Source organism: Heterocephalus glaber, unplaced genomic scaffold (assembly GCF_053883595.1).
Source record: "Heterocephalus glaber isolate CG9 unplaced genomic scaffold, H.glaber_assembly_v1.0 deba00001472, whole genome shotgun sequence".
In the NCBI taxonomy this organism is placed as follows: Eukaryota; Metazoa; Chordata; class Mammalia; order Rodentia; family Bathyergidae; genus Heterocephalus; species Heterocephalus glaber.
In genome coordinates, this window is record NW_028258315.1 from 12,695,026 (window position 1) to 12,720,738 (window position 25,713).

Here is a 25,713-nt window from a genome sequence, read left to right on the forward strand (position 1 = left end):
CAGAGCAACTTAAGCCACCCTAATTTTGAATTTAGACAGAAATGGGTCAGGGTGACCCATATTCAGCTCCTTTGTCATGGAAAGAGGGTCACAACCAAAGAAAGGAAGTTAGGCAGCTGACAGTGATAGGACCTGACAGTGGGCTGAAAACGTACCAGTGCTGTGTACGTCTGATGGCCTTCAGGCCCTCCCTGCCACCCGCTCCTCATGGACCTTTCCCATGACGCCGGCCTGTGAGCTGAGCCCTCTTCGGGCTCTCAGTTTCCTCAGTTGCTTCCTGAGCATTAGTATCCTCTAGTGATCAAGTCTCTCACACCTTGGCCCCTGAGGTGCAACCCAATTTCCATTTCCCCACAGTCAGCATCACTACAGGATCCAGATGATGCTAACGCTGAGAATGGAGACAGGATAGTGGAAGTCACTCGTGTGGGCATCCCCGAGGAAAGAAAAGCAAAGCTTGCTTCTTCCAGGCCAGGGGAGATGGAGGGCTGGTGAGAGCAGGTAGAATGGAGGAGCCAGAGCCCTAACGAGCGGTGGCCAGGTCCCCAGGTAGGCAGGGCTGGCAGCCCTTTTCTGCCTGTAGGTGGCACATGCAGACTGGGGGCGGGGTGGGGGGTGGGGGGATGGGTGCACAGAGGCCTAGGCTTGGATGCAGTGACTACAGTGGTCTGGACAGGGCGGGAATGGGGACAGGAGAGCAGCCATAACTGAACCCCAGCACGCTGAGGTGAGTCTTGCTATGTTGGTCCCAGATAACCAGTGACTCCCACTGTCCCGCAGTGGTCACTACTGTGGTGAGCAGCCTAGACTACCATTCCACACCTGGACAGGACAGGCCCAGAGAGCACTGGCTGGACCCCAGGGACATCACCAGAGCCACCTAAGCCAACTGTTCCCCATACAAGTAGGCACCTTCTGGTGTGGAGCGGGCAAAAGGCAGAATGCAGAACCACTGGCCCACTAGAGTGAACCAAGAGACTGAGCTCCATAAAAGAAAGGGAAATTGTAGGGGTGGATGAGGTACTGCATTGGTCAAGATGGCAGCCTAGGATGGAGTGAATCCCCATCACGCATCCAAAAGGTGGAAGTCTCATGTCATCTCCCAAAGCCCCCACATAATCCCCAAGAAAACCCTGGTACCTAATTACTGAGTCACCACTTTGAAGACAGTCTTCCCTGTGTGTATGGTATGGAAGACCACAGACTCCAAACCAAGCATCACCCACACAGGCATGCACACGTAGGAACTCTCCACGCCAAAGCGCTTATGCTTTCCTGAAGGAGTCTCGGGTAGATCTACCCAGCAGAAATGGTTTTGAAAAACCAACATCTTACACAGCCTAAGTTTTTGGCCTCTCTTTAAAAAATCAGAAATATCCACAAACACCAGGTTTCTCCCCACAAGCCTCCTGCACGATATGACGACCATCAGCGGCTGCTGCAGAGCGCCTGCCATAGGTGGCACGGGCACCTCCGGAACTGTAGTCCCTACCAGCGCCCTCTGCACCGTAGTACCAGTCTTCGGTGCTGCCCTGATGAACTACTGCACCCAGCAGCGTGAAGCAAAGCACGCAGCTCTGTTTCAGTGCTCGAGGTCAGGAATCCAGGAGGGCACAGCTGGGTCCCTGAGTAGTGGCCTCACAGAGCTACTCTGGGGAAGAATCTGCTTCCGGTTTCCTCAAGATCGCTGCCCACGCACGCATGGTTCCTTGGGGTAGTGTGGCCGAGATCCCTGTCTCTCCACCACCTGGCCACCTGCGGCAGGTGGCTGTGCCCGCATCTCCAAGCCGGACCACACCCCTCTCTCCTTTGACATTGCTCTCACTTCCTCTCTGTTCACTCTGAAAAGCACTTGCTGCCTTAGCTGAGTGGCTTTGACTCTCTGATGCCCACCCAGATGGCCTCCTTGCCACAGAACTGATCCAGGGGACAAAGGGCGCCAGCGACTCCAGCTAATTTGCACCACCTGCCCGTGAGCTTGAGAACCCTCACCCCAGAGAGGAGTCCGCAGTATCCCCAAGCCCAAGCACCTCAGACACACATCTGCATTTCTTTTCAAACTTCCCTTTGTCTCTAGCTCTTTCAGTAGTTTTTAACCCACCAAAAGGACTCCATGAGGTACTCTGGGGTTTTAAAGCCTATAATTAGTCTACTTGTTACCAAGGAGACGGTGTCCCGAACTCCGGCTCTCCAGAGCCAGCAGTAACAAGTACAGGTACAGGGAGGGCATGAAAAAGCACCAGGAAGGAAGAAGAGGAGCTAAAATGGTCATGAAACCAGTGGGCCTTGGAGCTTCTCATGTCAGCACCATGCCAGCGCCACTGACCCCACTGATACAGAATGGGGAAACTGAGGCTTGGGATTGTGATTGCCCAAGGTTAAGGACATGTGGCAGGTCCAGGATACACACAGTACTGTGATCCCCAAGGCCTGGGTCCCCCGTTTTCCACCCAAAGAATGGCTGCATACAGGAGGACATGAGCAGGATTAAATGACCGAGCCTCAGCGCCACCGGAAAGATCAATAGTCCTAAGCCCTCGGGGGTCCCCCAGGGCCCCACGCTTGGATGGAGAAGTGACTGAAATTGGTCCCAGAGGGAGGGCAGAGTCTAGTTCTTGAAGGCAGAAGAACTGGGGAGCAAGAAGGGCCAGCACAGAGGACAGGACGCTTGTCTCCTTGAGGACAGTGGTTTACTTGTTCCACATTCCCACCAGAACCTGGCCAGAGCAAGTGAAAAACTATCAGGAAGGCGAGGGGCTGGGGAAACTGGCCATGGTGGTGACAGGGTCCCCACAGCAAACACAGGAAGCTTCCTAGGGCTCCTGCCATCTTTGCAAAGGAGCTGTGTGGCAGTGTGCGTGCCACAAGCTTCCCTGCCTTGAAAGCAGGGTACCCCAGGAAAACCACGGGGGCGATGGGACGCCCCCTTGGACACCCCAGGGACACAAGTGCTTGGGGGTATAAAAGTAGCTCAGAGTGGCCAAAACCTGGCTAAGACAGCACACAACCCAATGCCCCTGCATCCTGAAATGGAAACAAGGAATTTTCATTCTTCAGCCAGAGGGGAGGAAAGGGCATCAGTTGTGAGGACACTGTTTGCTTTACAATCTTCAACCCAAACAAGCCCTGGCCAAAGGACAGCAATAAACCCTCCACAGCCCCACGCCACCCAGCCCCAGCACTCCACCTCGCCAGGTGATGATTATAAACACTCAAGTTCCCAGAGCACCTTGACCTATGTCATCTGCTAGCTTGTGGACCAAGCCCGTCACAAGCTTGGGGAGCGGTGGGTGGGTGATGGACAGGTAACTGACAGGGAATCTGTAGGTTTGGGGAATGGGACATTGTCATTTGGGGAGGCCGTCCAGGTTCTGACGGTCCTGGGACAGCCTTGGTAGGCAGCGCAGCTTCTGCCCCTGTGGAAGCCAAGCCAGCAGCTTGTTTTCCCAGCAGCCTCTGCAGGAGGCACAGGCACACACCTGGGTTTGCACCCCAAGTCCACCCATGCCGGGTGGGGGCCCTGGTTCAATCCGGACCAAGGCCTTCCTGGCACCTCTTGTTTTCAAGCCTGCTCTCCAGATCCGTGATGAGCTAATATCATTCCAAAACCTGCCTTCTGCTAAGATCAGCCAGATAGATTCTGCTGTTGATAATTAAAATACTTCTCAAGTACCGAACGTTTCCAAGCTTTCCAGACCCCTGTCTACAAAGATTGATTTGGGTACAAAGGAACCACTGAGGGTTATTAATGAGGCAGCCCAGATCTGGTGTGATTAATTGGACAGAGAAGGGAAACGGGGGCTGGGAGGAGGCCTGAAGTTCTGACTCCAGCATTTGTGAACTCTGTGACCCAAGCCCTTCAATCCCAAGGAAGCTCAGCTCCCAGATCTATAAAACTGAAATAATAACACCTGCTTTCAAAGGAAGGATGGAGTAACAGAGGCACCGGGCTGACGCATGAGAAGTGCTCATAAACATCTCCTGAAGCCCAGGCTGGGGCCCATAAACATGGCACAGCTCGGCTCTTAGAGCGGCAAGAATTCAAAACAAGCTGGGGGCAGGGAGGTGAGTGCAGGACAGAAAAGGCACGGAGTGGAAATCCAAGTGGGAACTAGGCCTGCAGCATTTGTTCACAGCTGTCTGTGTCATGGAGCTGAGATCTTCGGAACCAGCTTCCAAAGATGCCAGTGCTATGAAGTGAGCAGTGTACACAGGAAAGTACGCTTCGAGGAAAAAGCCTCTGACAAGTACAAGGTCAGTGCTCAGATGCAGCAAATGAAACTACAAGACGAACCTGCAATGTCCCTCTGCCAGGCACCCTGGCCTGGATCCTAGCTGCTGTCACGAAGCAGAAGCAAGTGCAGAGCTGAGGACCCTGGCCATGCCCAGATGGGCATTGCAGTGGGGGACTGGTAGGAGCGCGATAGCCAATGTCAAGTCCACCCTGTGCCACACACAGCCCTGCAGAGACTTCCACTGGCATTATCAGTGTCTGCTGGCCAGAGGGGCAAGGCTGGGCAAACTAGGGCAAAGGCTGCCCGAGTATTTTGCCAAGCACCTTATTTATTAGCTGTTCCTGGGAAATAATTAAAACTCAGTTGAAACTGAAACCTCTGTTGCCAAATCACAAAACCCAACCTTTGAGCACAGCTGATGTCTTGAGAGACCTTCCTCCTGCCCAGGATCCTTGGAAAATAATTACATCCTGTCAACAGAGCTCCGAAACTTAGAACTTCAAAAACCAGGCAAGAACAGGGTAGAAGGGGTGTTCACAAAGCACCTGACCTCCAAGCCAAGATCCGGGCTTCCCTCTGCAGCCCCAAACCCAGCTGACTCTTCCCTCCTGCATCCTCTTCTCCTAAGCACAATCCCTTTAACTGTCCACCTAGGACCAGATGACTCAGCTGACAGCAGCTTCCAGGGCTGCAAAACTCAAAGGCTGAACAACTGCTCACTGGGGAGACCAGTCCCCCTGGCTGTACGAGACCCTGGCTAGGGTGAGTCCAGGAACTCTGTTTACTTTTGCAACAATTTGCAAACAAGGCAGAGTGTTTTTCAGGTGGAACCTGCTTGGCAGGAGCTCCCAGAATACCAAGCACACCTGGGTCTTTGTTGGCCCCAGCAACCTGGTTCAAAGCAGACAGGAAATGCGCTTAGGAATTAAATTTTAATACTTTCTTTTTCACATAATACTGTGAGAAGAGGCACAGAAAGTTTCCAGGCCCTAGAAGCGGAGTCCCCAGCAGGTCTGTTGTGGTTCTCTCTACATCTGAGCACATTTCCAGGTGGACGGAGCCTCGCTGGCTCCTGGGATACAGAGGGTTGGTTCTGCAGGGGCACAATGCTGAAACAAGGCTGGCTGGGCTCCTGCCCAGTCACTCGTGTCACCTGCACAATACTCGGGCCAAGCATGTGGGGAGATAGATGCCCAGAGTCTTGGACACAGGAGATGCCCTTAAAGGTGTGCCAGGTACGGAGAGCAAGGGCGGAGGCCCAGGCTGGGTTTGCTCTGTTCCCCAGCAGAGGGTGCGTCCCTCACCCACCCTCCCCTCATCACCAACTCCTCCCAAGCAAGGCTGGTCACATCAACCACACTGGTGTCGCCACGCCCACCCTGGAGCAAAAACAGTATCAAGTCACACACACTAATCAATGCACTGGCTACCACGAAGCGCCAGCCCCAGTGCACAACACGGGCTGTCTTGCTGAATCACCCAGTAACCTGCAGGGCTCCTGTGGTTCCCACCATGAAGCCAGGCTCTCATCGGGCCACACCCAAATCCACAGCCTACTAAGGGGCGGAGCCGGGCTTCAAACCCTCAAAAATCTGGCTCCATGTATCTGGATTCATCTGGACTACAGTACACCGCAATGTCAAATGCAATCCGAGAGGTGATGAAAACATGACTGCAAAGGAATTAAGACATAATTATGAATTTTCCTACAACCATTCAATCAATCCCACGAAGATTTATTAAGAGCCCATAAGGAAGAAATGGGAGGGGTACACAGGTTTCCACCCGAGCCTGTATTTTCCATTACTGTCTTGCATACTTCAGAAGCATGATCCCAGCCTGAACACCTCAGCAACCTGTGCTCCCAGGCACCCACTGCAGACTCACAGTGGCAGTACACAAGTGTGCACTGCCTCGTGGCATTTCCCTTAGCAATGAGCAGCGTATACAACAGTGGTCCTGTAACATTATAAAGGGGCCAAGGAGTCTGTCACCTGGTGACATCCAAGCATAACACACTGCACATTTGTGTGATGCTGTTGTAAACAAGCCTGCTGCACTCACATGTAAACAGCACAGGCTGTCATGTACAGTACTGTTTTGTGAATTTCCTATACTTTTAATCACTATCTTAAAGTATACTCCTCCTACTTATTAAAAAAATCCCACATTTATTGTGAAACAGTCTGCCATATTCTGCCAGCAACAGCCTTCATTATCTAGTTTACCAGTTCTTTTTTTTTAAATTTTTTTGGTACCGAAGATCAAACTTGGGTCCTTGCTCTTGCACAGCAGGCGGCGAAACCACTGAGCTAAATCCCTGGCCCTAATTTACGAGTTCTTGACTGCACATTATGCGGATAACCTACCTAGGCCGCTACGGTTGTGCATTAATGGGCTCTGCAAAGCTTGCATAATGATGAAACCGCCTAACAGCATAGTTCTCGAGTGCATCCCTAGCATTAAGTGCTATGTGACTGCATTTTAACATTCTGAGGCAAACACTGACATTCCACATCTGTTAGACACCGTAGCAGTTACTGACTCAAAGTTCAACACAGGTCGACACTGACACCCCCTTTCAGCCAGCCTGTCTCTGTGAAGTCCAGTTTTGGGCAGTGACTGTGATTCAAACACACACCAGGCAAAAATCAAGGGGAAGAAATGCAGGGGGTGGTGCTCTATCTGATGCCAAATGTGAGAAGTTCAGTACCAAACAGGCACACTCATCCCCTTGGAAGTCACTGTATTTAAGAATGAAACAAAAATATTTTTACTGTTTCAATACATGTCTTTCGTAAGCACCTGCTAAGTTGTCAGGACGCAGATACTTATTAAGTTATTTGGGCCTAATTACTAAATAGAATTGCTAAGCTTTCTTTTGGCTTTGGAGAGCTATGACAAAAATTACAGAAACATGAAGGGACCCGTGTCCCTGAACAGGGAATGTTCAGGAACTTGCATTTTAGAATAATCTATGCACCGCCCCTTCCCCAACCATAATTACGATTTCATAAAAAGGGGGGAGTCGTCTTATATTGGTCAATACTTTGCTTTCTCCTCAATATAATACTTGGCTTTTTGTACAGACTTTTTAATACTTGCCAACAATCTACAATAAAAGATGGATCGTGGCCATGAGAAGCCCTTAAAGGTCTTGGAGCCCAGTGCAGAGTGAGTGAGGAGAGTGTAACTCCTGGCTGGGCATCTCAGTACCTTCTTGACTGTCAGAATAAATAGAACTTCCAGAGTTCTCTAATCAAAGTAAAATAATGGCCTCTTGGGATTTTTTACAAATACAAATGAAGATAGCAAATCTAGGCATCAGTTTAAACTCTTCTGGAATTAGGAGACTTCTCTGCCTGTGAGGTTGAAGTTCTGTTTCACTGAAGTTTGTATTTACTATTTTGAGGATCTAGATCATTCTTTCTAGTCTTGAAAGGCAGACTCACACCTCCAGGAAGAAGGGCACCACCCCAAGAATGCAGAGGAGGGTCAGAGCTGGTTGGAGGCAGCAGAGCTCAAGTTCCAGCCACCTGGGGTATTGCACAGCTGGAATTCTCCAGGATGAGCTGCAGGCCTCTATTGTACGTGGCAACCAGCCAGGTAGTGATATGGATAACCTGGTTGCTTAGCAACTACTACAAATTGGTTGCTAGGGGAGAACAGAGGAGGTGTGTGTGGGATATGAGGTTGACATCTAGTTTCAGGCATGTGCCAGTCCTCTGTGTGGGTTCTCAGGTTAGGACAGGCAGGAGAGAGTTCACCCAGGCACCATTCCCATGGGCTCTGGTCCTATTAAGCTGTAGGAGATTCAGCCGCTTAAAAGTGTCACTGGAAAAAACATGAAGAAGGTCGCCTACTGTCCTTCAAACTAGAAGTGGTGCTCATGGGAACTCCCTTAAAGACCAGCCAATCTGTGACAGTGGTGAAGGTTCTGCTGGGGCTGGGGACAGGAAGTTTGGGATGTGGGGTCTGAAGAAAACTCTTACCCTGCCCTTCTGCAGCAATGCTCAAATATCCCAATTCTCTCTTTTATAATAAAGGCAGGTGGAAGGGCAGCTAGTATTGGGACCAGCTGTTCTCTAGGGTCCCTTCAAGTACAACACCTCCTTACAAGGCCTTGTTAAATGAATGGCCAACTTGCATTTGTTTGGGAGGCATGGGGGCAGAGAGGAGCTGGGAAGGCCAGCCTCAGAATGGAGAACATGTTAGCAGCACTAAAAGGTGCATTTCAGAGAGGGTGAGGATGTTGGTTCACTTCTCCCAAAGCCCTGCCCTGTGTTTCCTCTGCTCAGTCCTCAAGTTCAAACAGGTGCAGCGTCCGTGTACACATCCCTCCTCCTACCCGAGCCCTCTGCCCGCCTGGACTCTGCTGCATCATCCCATCTCCAAGGTCTAACTTAAGTCCCACCTCCTTTGGGACATCCTCCTTGAGGACCCCAAAGCTCAGTACCTCTCCCTCTCTAATGCCACCTGAGCCAGTTACAACTTTCTGAGTCTGTATCATACAACAATTAGAATCTTTGGACATATTTTCCTGTCTAATATTGAAGACTCCAACTACTTGTGAGCTCTACAACATCTCCCAAACCTTCTGAGCTTCCATTTATTTGGGGTTTACATAAAATAGGGACAGTAGCATCCGCCTCTAAAGGTTTTTACAAATATTAAATGAGAGCTACTTGGCACATTAACCAGATGGTGAAGCCCTTTAGAACCACCTGAATCCTATTTGCTTATCGATGTCTTCCAATGGCCTTGCACAATAACCATCTTCAATAGATCTGGTTGCTTGAAGTTGACCCAACAAGGGAAAGAGGAAAGAAACCCAGAGGAAGGAAAGTTCAAACAGTACTTAATTATAGCTTTCAAGGATATAAAGGATTAATTCACGAAGGTTGGTGAACATTAGATTTTGTTTACTAGTTTCTTTTTTCTTTTTTTGGTACCAGGGATCGAACTCTGGTCCTTCCGCTTGCGAGGCAGATGGTGGAACCACTGAGCTTAAATCCCTGGCCCCATTTACTAGTTTCTTTGAAGGCAGAGAGTGAGAAATGGACTTAAATCTCAGTAACTTTGCCTGGAACTTGCTGAAGGTGCCAAGGTAGCTTCGGCAGAGAATACTGATAAAAGCACAGTGAAGCGAGCCAGACCAAGGGCTGAATCTGACCTTCAAGCCCTACTACCTTTTCTGAACAAGTTACCTAACCTCTTGAAGCCTCAGTTTCCTCGTCTATAAAATGGGGATAATAGGAGTATCAGTTTCATCAGATGTGGTGAGAACTATCTGAGGGCTTGGCATGGGTTCTGGAACAGAGTTAAGTGTACAATTAATCTAATGATGGTCAAGATGCTGCTGCAGCCAGTGGATGCTGTGGGAACTCTCTTTACAATGGCTGACAGTGACTTGTAGCGGATCAGTGGGGAACCTACTGGCAAAAGGGGAACGACTCAAGATTCTGAAATGTTTGACCTGGGACCACTCCAATGGGCACAGCATCACTGCTGACCATGGAGACAGCCCTCTTGCTTCATTAAGAACTGCTCCTGAGGTCAAGGCGTTTTGCCCATGGGACTCCTCAGATAACTCTTGTCACTGCTTACTGGGGGAGGAGAGGCTGGCCAGATGCAGTGGGTAGACAGGAGCATGAAGTCAGGGGGATTTCCAGGAAAGAGAAGAAGTGAGACCATGTGGCACACATTGCTCAGCTCACCATCCTCATGGAAGGCCACACCCATGGGCCAGTCCAGGGCGACCCTGCACCAGGAATGCGGCAGCTCCTGCAGGCCTCTCCATCTGGGATGGAACAACAAGGTCCTCCAGAAACAGTCTCCTCCCTCTCTCTTAATCCCCAAGGCTGGTGGCATCAAAACATACTATCAGTCCAGCATTACTGGACTTAGTGAAGTCCATTTCACTTTTCATGTTTGGTCACCACAGATTCTACCAGAGACTGGACATATCAAATGGAAAATTCCAAAAATAATTCATACTCGTGAGTTTCAAATTGTGTCCCATTCCGCCTGGTATGATGGAATCTTGCACCATTCTGCCCAGGATGTGAATCATCCCTCCTTCCAGCTCATAAGCCTGATAAACCTCTTTTCTTTATACATTGCCCAACCCCTGGGGTTTTGTTATCGCAACACAGGTGGACTAAGACAGGGCTGAAGTTTCAGAAGGGAGGGTCAGGACAGATTAAACAGGGAATGGCCCATCCATCAGCCTGACAGCCACCGCCTTTGGCACAGCCCTGCCCAGGAGACCCTGGACCTGCAATAAAGAGTCTGTAAGCCACCACTGGATAAAACCCAGTATTGCAGAAATTTAGGTATTGCAGTGTCACAGGCTGGTGGGCTCGGGCCTTGGACAGCAGCCAGGCTTGCTCTTTACCAGATAAGGAAGTTAACCTCCTGTGGCCTGGCTTCCTCCAGTAACACCCTGAGGAGTGAAGGTAACTTAGTAAAGTGACCAGCTGCAGGACTCGCACACAAATGCGAGCCCCCTGCTACTGGCGATAAAGAGCCCAGGGGCCACCCCACTTGGGAGGCCTCCCCAGTCTTTGCTCCTACCTCGGCGTAAAAGCCAAGCCCTGTCCACCCCCCGCCTGGTGAGTTCCCAGCCAAGGACCTTCCCTTGCCTGGAGAGATTCCACCCCGGCTGAGCCATCCCTGCCCCAGGTCCCACTGGGCTTCCTTCCCTCCAGGGTGACCTGAGCCAAGGGCGAGCAGGGGGAGCGCAGGCCTTTTCTCTTAGGTGTCCCCATCACCTATGCTTTCTAAAATTGGCACAGTGCAAGCCTAGAGAACACCATTTCTATGTTTTCTTTTTAAAATAACTAAATAAATACCCACAAAGGTACCACTCAAGTGTAAACTACACAAAGGAGCAACCCTCCTTCAAATCATCACAGCCATCATTTCTTGAGCACTTACTGTTTGCCAGCCACGGCATTCAATATTTTATAAAGTTAGATAACTGGTGCCATTTTACAGACAGGAAACAGAGGTTCAGAGGTGATACATTTAACCGATGCCAGGTCCCAGAGCTAACAACTGGACCAGGATTTGAACTTAGATCTGGGAGCCCAAGTATTTCCTAATGCACCTCTCAAGCTGAGTGTTAGGCTGAGGAACAGAGAGCTGGGCCCAAGGCACCATCACCTGCAAGACAGGTGGCTCTTCCCAAGAGGCAGTGACAAAGATTTTGGGTCCTGTTGGGGCTCAGAAAACTGGTGCTTTACCACACTGAGGGCCTTGGAACCCACTTCTGAAGCAAGGTTCCACCGTCCTGCCCTGTTGCTCTCCCTCTCGGGTCAGGGAGGGGCCTTCTGCAGAGTTCCCTCACCTGCCTGAGACCAGATCCATTCACCAAAAGAACACAATCAACTTCCATCTTCTTGCTGAAATTGCATTAACTGAAGAGGACTAAACCCATATTGCAAGAGAAAGGCGGAAGATGGTCAATGTACCTGGATGTACTATTGTCCCCCAAACCACAGTTTGTTCTGCAGGCCACACCGACTTTGTCCCAGGCCACCATATGCTCTCCATGCCCATTGAACTACGCTGAAAACCATTGACTGTTTGCCCCTAAAAACTGCCTACATTCCCCATCTCTTCCACCCTATAGAAAAGAGGTCTATTTTTCTAAAGTGCTGGACTGGTGAGTAGTTATACTCTGTGATTCCTTCTGTCCACATAATAAATTTGTATGGGCGCAGAAGACGCCGAATCAACCCACTGCAGACAGGCAGCCACCTGGTTCCACACTACAAAGACACAGAGGACAGCAGACCACCAGACCAAGCTACTAAGTCCTGCTGCTCCCGGCCCAGAGGCAGGGGCTTCTGAGCCGCCATCCCACTGCTCCTGGTCCAGAGGAAGGGGCTTCCCGGTCACCATCCCTCCCGCTGCTCCCAGCCCAGAGGAAGGGGCTTCTGGGCCACCATCCCTCCCATCACTCCCGGCCCAGAGGTAGGGGCTGCTGAGCCACCATCCCACTGTTCCTGGTCCAGAGGAAGGGGCTTCCTGGCCACCATCTCTCCCGCTGCTCCCAGCCCACAGGAAAGGGCTTTTGGGTCACCATCCCTACCGCTGCTCCTGGCCCCTGTCCCACCTCTCCCAGCTCAGAGGAGGTAATCCGTGCAGGCAATAACAGCCCCCCGCCCCAGTCAAAATGACAAAACAATAAGTCTCAAAACCAGACTTTCAGATCACCTACAGCAACCCCAAAGGGAAATGAGATGGAACACTCTGACACTCAACCACCTGGACCCACTGAACTGGCAACAAAAGGGGATCTGGAAAAAATGAAATCAGAAATAATTTCTCAGAAAACAGGAGAAATTGTGCCCCTAGTGCAAGACATGATTAATAAATCTAGAGAGGAGCTAAGGAATATGATGGAATCCCAACATAAGAAACAAATGGAATCCATAAAACAGATGCAAAGAGATTTCCAAGAGATGAAAAACTCCATTGAAAGTCTACACAGCAGAATGAGCCAATGTGAGGACAGAATTTCAGATATAGAAGATAGGATTGCAATTAGTGACCAGGAAAAGAAAAATTGCTTGAAAATTATAAGGGAACATGAGAAATCAATCCAGCAGCTGCTAGATGATGCAAAGAAGAATAACACAAGACTGACTGGGCTCAATGAAGAAACAGGAGAGAGTGGAGATGACATAAAAAATCTCTTCACAGAAATAATGGCAGAAAACTTCCCAACCAGGGGAAAAGAGCTTGACATACAGATAAGTGAGGCATACAGGACTCCAAATAGCCTTGATCAAAAAAAATCTACACATAGGCATATAATTGTTAAGATTCCAGAAACACAACAGAAGAACAAAGTTCTCCAAGCAGTCAGAGAAAAGAAACAAATCACATACAAAGGAAAGCCCATCAGAATCACAGCAGACTTCTCAACACAAACCAAATCAAGGAAAGAAGAGCTTGGAGTGACATATTCCAAGCCCTAAGAGAAAACAGCCTCCAACCCAGATTGATGCACCCTGCAAAACTATCTTTCAAAATTGATGGAGAAATAAGATACTTTCATGACAAAGAGCACCTTAGGAACTTCGTGAATACCAAACCAGCACTCCAAAGAATTTTACACAATATCCTAGGAACAGATATTGAGGATCACAACCCCAGGACACAAAGCAGAATGAACCCATCTGGCATGACAAGAAATTAAATGGAAAGGGGGAGAACCCAACAAAAAGAAAAAGTCATGGCAATGACAAGTCAGTATGTTTCAGTTATAACCATCAATGTTAATGGTCTCAATTCACCAATCAAAAGAAATAGACTGGCAGAATGGGTCAAGAAGCAAAATCCAACAATATGCTGCATACAAGAAACACACTTAATTCAAAAGGAAACTCATAGACTGAAAGTTAAAAGGTGGAAAACAATACTCCATGTGACAGGAACCCGAAAAAAAGCAGGAGTAGCTATCCTCTTGGCAGATCAAGTAGATTTCAAACCAACACTGATTAAGAGAGATGAAGAAGGACACTACATCCTTGTAAAGGGAAGAATCCAAGAGGAAGAGAAGACAATCATAAATATCTATGCACCAAACACTAGTGCACCCAATTATATAAAACAAATACTAACGGACGTGAAAAGTCATATATGCACTAATACAATTGTAGTGGGGGACCTCAACACCCCACTGTCACAAATAGATAGATCAACTAGACTAAAAATGAGTAATGAAATACTAGAACTCAATCGAACTCTTGAACAAATGAACTTAACAGATGTTTACAGAGTCTTCCACCCCACAAAATCAGACTACACATTCTTCTCAGCTGCACATGGGTCATTCTCCAAAACAGACCACATACTCACACATAGAACATGTTTAAGTAAGTGCAAAGGAATTGAAGTTATCCCCTGTATATTATCAGACCATAGTGCGATGAAATTGGAGATCCATAGCAAAAGAAACTCAAAAAATTTCATAAACACGTGGAAATTGAACAACACACTTCTGAATAACCAATGGGTCACAGAGGAAATTAAAGAAGAAATCAGACAGTTCCTTCAATTAAATGACAATGACAATACAACATATCAGAATCTATGGGACACAATGAAAGCAGTCTTATGAGGGAAATTCATAGCAGTGAATATGCATGTTAGGAAAACAGAACACGCCCAATTAAACAACCTGATGCTGAACCTCAAGCTTCTAGAAAAAGAAGAGCAGGACAAACCCAAAGCTCATACAAGGGAGGAAATTATAAAGATCTGAGGAGAAATCAATGCAATGGAGACTAAGAGAACGATACAAAAAAATCAATGAAGCCAAGAGTCGGTTCTTCAAAAGAATCAACAAAATTGACAAACCCTTAGCCAACCTTGTCAGAAAAAGGAAAGAAAAGGCCCAAATCCATGCAATTAGGAATGAAAAGTATGAAATTACAACAGACCCAGCAAAAATCCAGAGGATCATCAATACCTACTTCCAGAACCTATATGCCAATAAGATGGACGACACAGAAGAAATGGACAGATTCCTAGATACACATGAATTACCAAAGTTGAACGAAGAAGACCTAAAAATTCTGAACAACCCAACATCAACCAATGAAATTGAAGATGTAATTAAAAACTTATCAACTAAGAAAAGCCTGGGCCCTGATGGCTTCACTGCTGAATTCTACAAGACATTTAGAGAGGAACTGCTGCCACTACTGTTTAAACTCTTCAATGAAATGGAAAGGGAAGCAATACTCCCAAATTCATTCCTGGAAGCAAGCATCACCTTGATCCCCAAAGCAGAGAAAGACCCAACTGAAAAAGAGAACTATAGGCCAATCTCACTAATGAACATAGATGCAAAAATCCTTAATAAGATACTGGCAAACAGAATGTAGAAGATCATCAAGAAGATCATACACCCTGATCAAGTGGGATTCATCCCAGGGATGCAGGGATGGTTCAATATACGAAAATCAATCAATGCAATACACTATATCAATAGAGCCAAGGACAAAACCATATGATTATCTCCATAGACGCAGAAAAAGCATTTGACAAAATCCAACATGCACTTATGATAAAAACCCTACAAAAAAATTGGAATAGATGGTCTCTACCTCAAACTGATAGGAGCCATCTATGAAAAACCAACAGCCAATATCATACTAAATGGTCAAAAACTGAAATCCTTCACACTAAAATCAGGAACAAGACAAGGATGTCCACTATCACCACTCTTGTTCAATATAGTTCTGGAAACATTAGCCATGCCAATTAGACAGGAGAAAGAAAGAAAAGGAATAAAGATAGGTAATGAAGAAGTCAAATTGTCATTATTTGCAGATGACATGATACTCTATATAGAAGACCCCAAGAACTCCACCAAAAGTCTTCTAGACTTAATAACCAAATTCAGTCAAGTAGCTGGTTACAAGGTCAACACACAAAAATCAATAGCTTTCCTCTACACCAATGACAGACTCACTGAGAGAGAAATAAGGCAAATAATTCCTTTCACAATAGCATCCAAAAAACTGAAATACCTAGGAATCATCCTAACAAAAGAAATCAAAGACCTCTTCTCTGAAAACTATGGCACTCTGAAAAGAGAGATTGAAGGTGATATCAGAAAATGGACAGACGTCCCCTGCTCCTGGGTAGGAAGGATTAATATAGTGAAAATGGCCATACTTCCAAAACTGCTATATAGATTTAATGCAATTCCAATAGAGATCCCAGCAGCATGCTTCATAGACCTCAAGGAAACAATCCAAAAATTCACTTGGAACAAGAAGAGACCCAGAATAGCAAAAGCAATTCTAGGTAACAGAGACATGGCAGGGGGTATCACAATCCCCAACCTGCAACTATACTACAAAGCTACTGTGATAAAAACAGCACAGTAATGGCAAAGAAACAGACTTGAGGACCAGTGGAACAGATTAGAAGATGCAGAAACAACGCCAGACACACTCAGCCATCTCATCTTCGACAAAGGAGCCAAACACCCTCAGTAGAGGAAAGATAGCCTCTTTAATAAATGGTGCTGGAAAAATTGGACTTCAACTTGCCAAAGATTAAAACTAGACCTGTATCTCTCACCATGCACTAAACTAAAATCAAAATGGATTAAAGATCTAAATATTAAAATAGAAACTCTGAACCAGTTGGAACAGAGGTTAGGTAGAACCCTTGAAGACATCGGTGTAGGAAAAGATTTTATGAACAAAACCTCAGTTGCCCGTGAACTAGCACAAACAATCAACAAGTGGGATCTCTTCTTATTAAAAGGCTTCTACACAGCAAGAGAAACCACCAGCAGTGTGAAGAGACAACCCACAATGTGGGAAAAAATCTTCACCTGCTCTTCCCCAGATAAAGGTCTACTATCTCGAATCCATAAAGAACTTAAAAAGATCAGACCTCCCAAATTTAAAGACCCAGTCCAAAAATGGGCATCTGAAATGAACAGACATTTCTCAAAGAAGTAGAAATAGCAAATAAATACATGAAAAAATGTTCAACATCACTGGTCATTCGAGAGATCCAAATGAAAACAACGCTGAGATTCCACTTCACTCCAGAAAGAATGGCTGCTATCATGAAATCAACCAATAACAAATGCTGGCAGGGCTGTGGGGAAAGAGGAACCCTGCTCCACTGCTGGTGGGAGTGTAGACTGGTGCAACCACTGTGGAAATCAGTATGGAGATACCTCAAAGAACTAGGACTGGAAGTCCCATTTGACCCCGCTATTCCACTGCTGGGGATCTTCCCCAAAGAATTAAAAGAATCATACCACAGTGATATATGTGCACCCATATTCATAGCAGCGCAGTGTGTGATAGCTAAAACTTGGCAACAGCCCAAATGCCCATCAAGTGGAGACTGGATAAAGAAAATGTGGTTTTTTTATAAAATGGAGTACTACTCAGCCATAAAAAATGAGAAATTAGAGACATCGATAGCTAAGTGGATGCACATTGAGGCGATACTCTTAAGTGAAATCAATAGGACATACATGTGTAGATACCGAATAGTTTCTCTGGTGTGAGAAACTGAAAGTGTAAATAATGACTAAATGTATAATAGGTAATGTGAAATAGGAAAAGGGGCAAAGGGGAAGGAAGTGGGAGGGCTAGGGGAAAGGATAGAAGGGAATGGGATTAATATGAGAAAATGGAAAACTAGGAACAAAATCTTTGTAAATAGGGAGGAATGGAGGGGTTGAAGGGAGGGCTGGGCAAGGGTGAAAAATAAGAACCAAGAGAGACTATGTAAAGGTGCAAATTTCCACTGATGAATGTCATTATATTGTATACCTAAAATGTACCAATGATTAGAATGAATAATCGATAATGCAAAATAGGAAGAAAAGGTGCAAAGGGGTAGGGGTAGTGGGAGGGGCAGGGGAAAGGAAAGAAGGGAAAGGAAAAATGCTGAGAAATGGAAAAAATGGAAACAAAGTCTTTGTAAATAGGGAAAGTGGAGGGGGTGAAGGGAGGGCTAGGAATGGGGAAAAAATAAGAACCAAGATGCATTATGTAAAGGTACAATTCCCAATAAGAAATGTAACTGTGTTGTATCCCTACAATGTACCAATAAAAGAATTTAATACAAAAAAAATAAAAAATAAAAAATTTGTGTTTGTCTCTTCTCTGATTAACATCAGGAGCTCTTCAGAGGGTAGAGGAGAAATTTCCCTTTGCCCTGCAGTATTTTGGCATGGCAGGTGGAATGCCAACATCGTAATCCTTAGAAACTTACATGGCGGCAAAGGGACTTTACAGATGTGATTCAGTCAACAGTCAGAAGAGGGGGAGATTATCCCGGATTATCCAGGCAGGCCCCATGTGATCGCTGTGCTCCTGAGGAGGAGAAGACAAGAGAGCAGTTTGCAAGATAGGAGAGGTGCCAGGCAAGTGAAAGGTCAGAGCAGCAGAGGCAGGGCCAGAAGCCAGGACACATGGGCAGCTTCTAGAAGCTGGAAAAGGGAGAGGTTCCAAAGGAACTCGGCCCGGTCAGCACACTGAGTTCAGATCTCTCAAGAATCCATCTGTGCTGTTTTGAGCCACTAAATCTGTGACGGCAACAAGAGGAAGCTCATATACCTGAGGCTGTTTCACGGCACAGGGAGGGACAGTCACCCCCAAGAGGAAGGAAGGGATCGCAGGTGGGGGGCAGTGGCCCACACCTGCAGAGCCACCCAGAGGCCAGGTAGGGAGAGAGAGCTCAGGGCACCATGACAGTCACCTAGGAAGCACAGAGCAGAGCTGAGGCGCTGGGGGCCCCCAGAAGCTAGCCTTTAAAGGGAAAAAGGACGCAAGGCTCCAGGCCCCTGACCTCTCCATCTGAGGACAGTACCTGCTGAGAAAGTGACCTGCACTTTTGCGGTGTGGCTTTTCATCTCCTGTTTCCCTTCCAGCCCAGTGTCATCTCTGGAGCAGCCCCTGCCCCATCCCAAAAGGGAGGGGACTGGGCCTCGTACTGGAAAACTCAGAGTCCGGACCTCAGGACACATGTGTCATCTCCCTGGAGCATCCTTTTATTTAATGAGTTGGGGAGGGGGCTATTTTTTAATTAAATGTATCTTCTGTCAAAATAAACACAACACATTTGGAAACAAAAGCACACTTTCCATTAATTTTTAAAAGAAGACACTTCTAAGTATGAGCAATGTCCCTAGATACTCCCTCTGTCCCCCAAAAGACACATCCCCTTTGCTCTGTCCTTCAACATTTCGGGAGAAAATGCAAGAAGCTGATTTTAAGGAAAGAAAGCACAACGGCTGGACCCTGTGCAGCTGGGTGTGACTCCAAGGCGCTGCCGGTGACAAACTGTATCACACCAGTGACTGCGCTGCGTCCTACGTCACGGGCCACGCCAGTTACTGTGCTGGGCCAGTTTCCTATAATGGAAACAAGAATTCCTACCTCACGGGTCTGCTGTAAGGATTAAACAAGCTCAAGTTTGTCCAAGCCTTACACACCCAGCCACAGCTCGCTTTATTGTGCTCCGCTGCATTGCCCTTCATGGATACTGTGCTTTTCTGTAAGTCTGGCGTTTGTGAGAGCCCTGCGTGCAGCAGCAGGTCCCCTGGTGTCATTCTTCTAACAGCTCAGGTAGGCGTTAGCATTTTTTTTAGCAAGACAATATTTTTAAGGTAAAGTATGTTCATTTTTTCCAGACAAAATGCTACTGCATACTTAATAGACTACAATAAAACTTTTATACGCACTGGGAAGCCAAAAAGCGCGTGGGACTTGCTTTGTCATATTCCCTGCACTGCAGTCATTCTGGAACTGAACTCCCGCTGTCTCTAGGCTATGCCTGCTAAGTTAGGTTGTTATCCTTAGGTCCCCAGCACTAGGTGATACCTGATCGGGTTCTGTTCCAAGACTCACTTGCTTACCAAAGCCAGGGCTGAGTGGGTCAGGGATCCGGTAAACACTTAGCCTCATACAAGTTCAAGAGAGACCTTTTCAAGTTTCTCCCTTTGAAATATTCTAAATCTTTTAAAAATATATATACTGGAAATTAAACCCAAGACCTTCCTACTAAACTACATCCCCAATCCTTTAATTTTTAAAAAATTTTTGATATAAGGTCACACTAAGTTTCTAAATTGCCTGGGCTGGGCTTCTCAGCCTTCCAAAGTATTGGGATTATGGGTGGGTGGTTATTTGGGTGTATATATTTATCAAAACACATTAAATCTGATAATTAATAGCTGCACATTTCACTGCACAAAAAATTACCTCGATAAAAATTGTTTTTCAGGAAAAAATGTCCCATTTTCTTGAAACACGCATTTTGCGTATTTGACCCAGAATGTTGGTGTCTGTGATAAATAGACTAGACTCTAGACTAGACTCTCAGAGGAGTCAATCTAGGATCCCAGGGCCTACAGGCAGAACATGGCTCTTGTGAGCAATCAGCCCCTCCCTGCCTTGCTCAGGCTCCTGGGGAACTTGACAAACAGCAACTTCTTTCTCCTGCTGCTCAGGGCTCAAGGTTCAGGCCAGCCAGTGGCCACCACCAAGAGCAGCACCTCTGACCAGGAATCAGGAGGGACATTCAGGAGCTCAGGGCTCTTTCTGAAAGCTCTTCATTGAGGAGGACACCACAGGTACCAGTCGGGACTTTCTGGGGTGGCAACAATATTCCAGATCCTGAGCCTGGGGAGGTATGACATAGGTACATACACTTTATTTAAACTCATCAAACTATACACTTAAAAACAGGTGCATTTTGTTGTGTGCAAATTACCTCAACAAAGTTATATGGGTAAAGTTGGAAGCTTACACTTCATGATTTCAAAATTTACTGTAAATCTACAGTAATCAACATGGTGTGGTGCTGGCATAAAGATGAACAAGAAGATCCGTGGAACAGAACTAAGTTCAGAAACATATCCTTGCTCTTATGGTCAACTGATTTTCAATAAGGGTGCTAGGACAATTCGATGGAAAAAGAATAGTCTTTTCAACAAGTGCTGTTGGGACAACTGGATAGTAACATGGAAAACAATGAAACTGGACCCCTTCCTCACACCAAATGCAAAAATTAACTTAAGATGGATCAAAGGCTTAAATATATATGTGTGTGTGTGTGTCTGTATATATGTGCCTAAAGGAGACAGGGACAGACGGATGGAGATTCCCTTTTGGAGAGGCCAATGTGCGCTCCTCTATTCCTAAGACCCTCCACTTGGTTACTCACACACTCACCAAGAAGCTGAGTTTTCGTCTGTGCAACCAGGGAACACTGGTTTGTTTTTAAAGGAGAGGCCTCTGGCTTCCTGATATACAGGGGACAGTGAGTAGACACAGCCCAAGATCATGCACTAAAACATGCACAACCATGACTGGGCAGAGGCTGGGACAGCACACAGTGGCAGTCACACTGGAAATGGGGAAACAAATTAAAATTCATATTTATCCATGAGTAAATAGCCACTTCCCTGAGACCCCCAAGGATCTCCCTACACTCAGAAGCCTCCCCACCTCACCACAGTCCAGCACCTTAAAGAACCGGCAGCAGCCACAGCGGAAGACACCCGAGGGTCCCTGGGAGTCAGCATCTGGCCACACTGGATGAGGGAATGCTTTGGATGCCCCCTCCCTGCCCGAAACAATATGACTTAAGAGCAATCTACAAGCAGATAGTGATTAAAAGAGCACACATCCTGTCAGAATAAAGTGCTGCCAATGGAAAAAAGAAAATGCAAAAGTGGGAAACGTAGGCCATGTGTAAACTCTGAAGATTTCTCCACTTTTAAGTGCTGCTTTGATCCTAATTGCAGAACTGTTTCTTGCTTCCAGATCAACACTTTTAATGAAGAAAAGAGTCTTGGAAGACCAGAGACAAGACCACATCGGGAACTGGAGGACAGGGACAGGGATCACGAGTACAAGAGGTTCTGAATGAGCAGCTCCTCTGTGGAGCAGGGCAGGGCCAGGAGTCAAATCTAACTCCACCCCACAAAGAGCGTGAGATGAGCAACAGCTCTCTCAGTCACTCTCTGTAACAATTAGTCACTGATGCTCAAGCAATGGGAGCGGGAAAGGAAACAATGATGTTCTGACCAGTGTCTTCAGCAAGGATTATTTCTCCCCAACAGGTGCCTGGAAGCCAACACCACCACACTCGCACAGACTAGTGCCTTTACTGCAGGAGAAAAATCATTCTAAGCTTCACATTTCTGTCTACGAAACCAAGTGGGAAGGATCTGAGATCCATTTCCTGAGGATCATCTGATAGTGGACACTCAGCCCCCATGAGCTTATTATAGACTCACTTGCTGTGCCCGAATAACAGAATCTCTCAAGGCATGAAAAAGGAAAAAAAAAAGACTGTTGGAAAATGGAAAAGGATTGAAAAATGTAGTTGACAAATACAGGGTGTGATCTTGTTTAGATCCTGACTTAGGGAGGCCAGCCATGAGAAGATGTGTAAGAGATACGCAAAGAATCTGAATGTCATCTATGTAGTAGATGACAACAAGGAATTCTTGTTAATTGTTATGGATCCAACAGTGGCATGGTAGTTAAAGAAAAGACAAATAAAGAAGGGAGGGAGGAGAAGGAGGGAAGGAAGAGTATTTATCAGTTAGAGATGCTGCTCTACTATTTACAGGTACAATGCCATGTAAATATTTGTGGACCACGTGGCACTATCTACTTTTAAATATTGCAGAGAAATGAACAATCTGAAAATTAAATTACAACAGTGCCCAAAAGAATAATAAATTTAAGAAGTGCAAAACGTGGGCTCTGCAGACTAAAAGACATTGTTGAAAGATATTAAATATTCAAATAATTGGAATGACATCTTGTGTTCATGAATCAGGTTTAATATTGTTAAAATGGCAGTAATCCCCCAATTTAGCTACAGATTCAATCTAATTCCTAGCAACAGCCTAGCTGCCTTCTGCAGAGATTGACAGGTTGGTTCTGAAATTCATATGACCCAAAAGACCAAAAACAATCTTGAAGGAAAACAACATAGAAAGACTTAAACTTCATGATTTCAAAACTTACTATAAAGCTACACTAATAAAGATGGTGTGATACTGGCAAAAGGATGAACAAATAAAATAGATCAATGGAGTAGAAGTAAGAATCTATAAAAAAACTCTCACTCTTAGGGTCAACTGATTTGCAACAAGGATGCCAAGATAATTCAGTGGAAAAAGAACTGTCTTTCAAGAGTAGCACTGGGAGGACCAAATGGGCACGTGCAAAAGAACAAAGCGGGACTCCTTCTTCACACCATCTGCATCAATTAACTCCAGAAGGATCACAGGCCTGAGAATAAAAGCTAAAATACAGACTCCTCTAAGAAGAAGACACAGGAGTAAAACATTGACACCATGCTCTAGGCAAAATCACTTTAGACCGAGGAAAGAGGGAGAGGAGATGTGGGTGGGATAAAGGGGAAGGGAAGAGGGAAAAAGGGGAAGAGGCAGGGGAGGCACAAAGAGAAACTGAATTTCCTCAAAATAAAGCCCCTGTCCTTTAAAAGACATCATCGAGAGAGTAAAAATAACCTACAGAATGGGACAAACTATTTACAAATTACATATCTGAGAAGGAAGCTGTATCTGTCATATATAACTTCGACAATCCCGTAACAAAAAGACAACCCAGATAAAACACGGACAAGGCTCTGAAAAGACATTTTTCCAAAGACAGCAAATAAATAGCCTTTAAGTGTGTAAAAAGATGCTCAACAGCATTCGTTATTAGGCAAATGCAAATCAAAACCATAATGAAAACATCAACTAACATGTCTTTACTAAAAAAGACAGAAAAGAACAAGCATTGGTATGAAGGTGGAAACTGGAACACTCAAACTCTGCTGGTAGGAATGTACAATGGTGTAGCCACTTTGGAAAACATTTTCTGGTAGTTCCTTAAAAAGTTAATCATAGAGTGACCATATGACCCAGCAATTCTACTCCTAGGTATATACGGAAAAGAATTGAAAACAGACACAGTATTCTAATGAATACTTGCACATAAATGTTTAGAGTAGCACTATTTACCATAGCCAAAAGGGCACAAACAACCAAAGTCCATCAACTGATGAGTGGATAAACAAAATGTAGCATACCCATACAATGGAACACATCAGCCTTAAAAAGGAATACAGTTCTGGTTTGTGCTACAACATGGATGAATTTTGGAAATATTATAACATTTGAAAAAATTACATGCAATATGATTTTTATTTATATGAAATTCCCAGAATAGTTAAATCTATAGAAACAGAAAATCTAGGGGTCAAACAGGGTGGCAGTAAAGGGCAGTTGGGGAGTGGTTGCTAATGGATATATAGTTCTTTTTTAGATGATGAAGTGGTCTAAAATTGTCATCATGGTTGTATAACCGAATATAGGATTTTCTGCAAGGAAAAAAGTGGAAAGGTATATATAAAACATAAATAATAAAATGTTTAAGTGTCTCCATATATTTTAAAGTTTAAAAGTGCATGACAATAATAGTTTATAATGGATGTAATCTTCAATGAAACCCAGGATAAGTTCCTATGATGTTGAAAACATTGACTTCTCTAATGCATATCGGAAACAGCTGGAAAAGACTTTGCAAGGTGTTCTAAGGTGGGGAACCAGCGAAGGGTCCCCAAAGGAAAGGGTCTGGTCCGGGCTCAGCCCTTTCTTATAACTAAGCAGTCAGAAGGTCACGGACTCATGGAACAGTCACCCAGTCTAGCCCTTCTCAGACCTGAGGGAAATAGCAACCAGCCAGCAAGACTTGGGGACTTGCCCAAGCTTCCTGCCTTTCACAAGGTTTTCATAAGGATCAAACAAGACAAGCGTGTGATAAAAATTTTTTTAAATCTTTGGGATTATGACAAATCATCTCCAAAATACGTGGGCTGGAAACTTGCTCTGACTACATAAGAGGCCTACTTTTCCTGAGCCTCATTAAAAAGGTAAAAGAAGCAAGTGGAATTAACTTTAATAAAACATTGTCTTTAACCCAATATGTCCAATATTTTATTAACATGTGACTAGTATAAACATTTGAGATATTTATGTTTGGTTTTCAAACTAAGTCTTGGAAATCACTCTTGGAGCGCATCTCAGTGAGGCCTGGCTGGGCTGCTCGGAAACCACAGGCGGCCAGTGGCTCCCAGGGCCTCCCAGATCTCAGAGCACAGAAGGAGAGTAGCAGTGACAGATCCAGCAGAAGGCCTGGAGGGGAGGGGGCAGAAGAACATATACGCTAGAGGTAGACGGCTGGTTCCAAGGCAGAGACAGCAGGGTGGGAGGATGTGGCAGAGGAGAGCTGCTCACCAATGTTAGCCAGGAATCAGAGAGAGGGAAGAAGCCCGAGAGGAAGGGACCAGGGACAAGCTAAGTCCCAAAGGTCCCACCCCCATGACCTTTCCTGTCCACTAAGCCATACCTAAGTTTCTGTCACCTCCCAATAATGCCATCAAATGACGAGCTCATCGATGGATTCATCCACTGGTAGGTAGAGCCCTCATGATCCGATTACCTTCCAAAAGCCCCACCTCCAAAAGCAGACTCTGGGGCACACGTTGGATCTAAACCATAACCATACGTAAGCGGTCGATTGCTGGGGTTTAGTGTTCTCGGTGGTGAGTTATGGTAATGCTGAGATGGAGTATAACTTAGGCGACATTATTCCAGTGGGTGGGGTGGGGGTGGGATACTCAGTGATTCTTTTTTTTTCTTTTTTTGGTACCAGGGATTGGACTTGGGACCTTGCGCTTGCAAGACAGGTGCCAGAACCACTGAGCTACATCCTGGGCTCAGTGATTCTATTTTTGCTGTGGTTTCTTCTTCCATCTTTCATATTCCAGGTATTTGTTATAGGACAGGATATGGTTGACAAAACAGGGTAGAAGGTGGGCTGTAGCAGTCAGCTTTCCTAATGCACGTGTCTGCCTCAAGCCTGGCCCCGACTCATCAGCG

At 45.9% G+C, this 25,713-nt stretch overlaps 2 protein-coding genes across 6 annotated transcripts in view; one reads left to right on the top strand and one right to left on the bottom strand.

Annotated features, from left to right (window-relative positions):
• The window catches only part of LOC147826196 (uncharacterized), a 94,755-nt gene extending 69,333 nt beyond the window's left edge, over positions 1–25,422 (top strand). Inside the window, exon 4 of one of the 3 annotated variants that reach the window (XM_087181176.1) lies at positions 21,569–25,422. In XM_087181176.1, the coding sequence (XP_087037302.1) occupies positions 21,569–21,670 (102 nt within the window). In that variant the 3' untranslated portion in view covers positions 21,671–25,422. Of the gene's footprint in view, positions 1–1,405; positions 5,755–18,669; positions 21,525–21,568 lie in introns of those variants that run through there. The other 2 variants (XM_087181174.1, XM_087181175.1) reach the window with 2 other exon arrangements.
• Gfod1 (Gfo/Idh/MocA-like oxidoreductase domain containing 1) overlaps positions 1–25,713 on the bottom strand; it is a 110,064-nt gene that overhangs the window by 11,161 nt on the left and 73,190 nt on the right. Inside the window, exon 1 of one of the 3 annotated variants that reach the window (XM_004847681.4) lies at positions 18,012–18,111. The exons of the other annotated variants lie outside the window; for them this stretch is intronic. The gene's annotated coding sequence lies outside the window, so the exon portion shown is untranslated. Of the gene's footprint in view, positions 1–18,011; positions 18,112–25,713 lie in introns of those variants that run through there. 3 annotated transcript variants of the gene reach the window in all.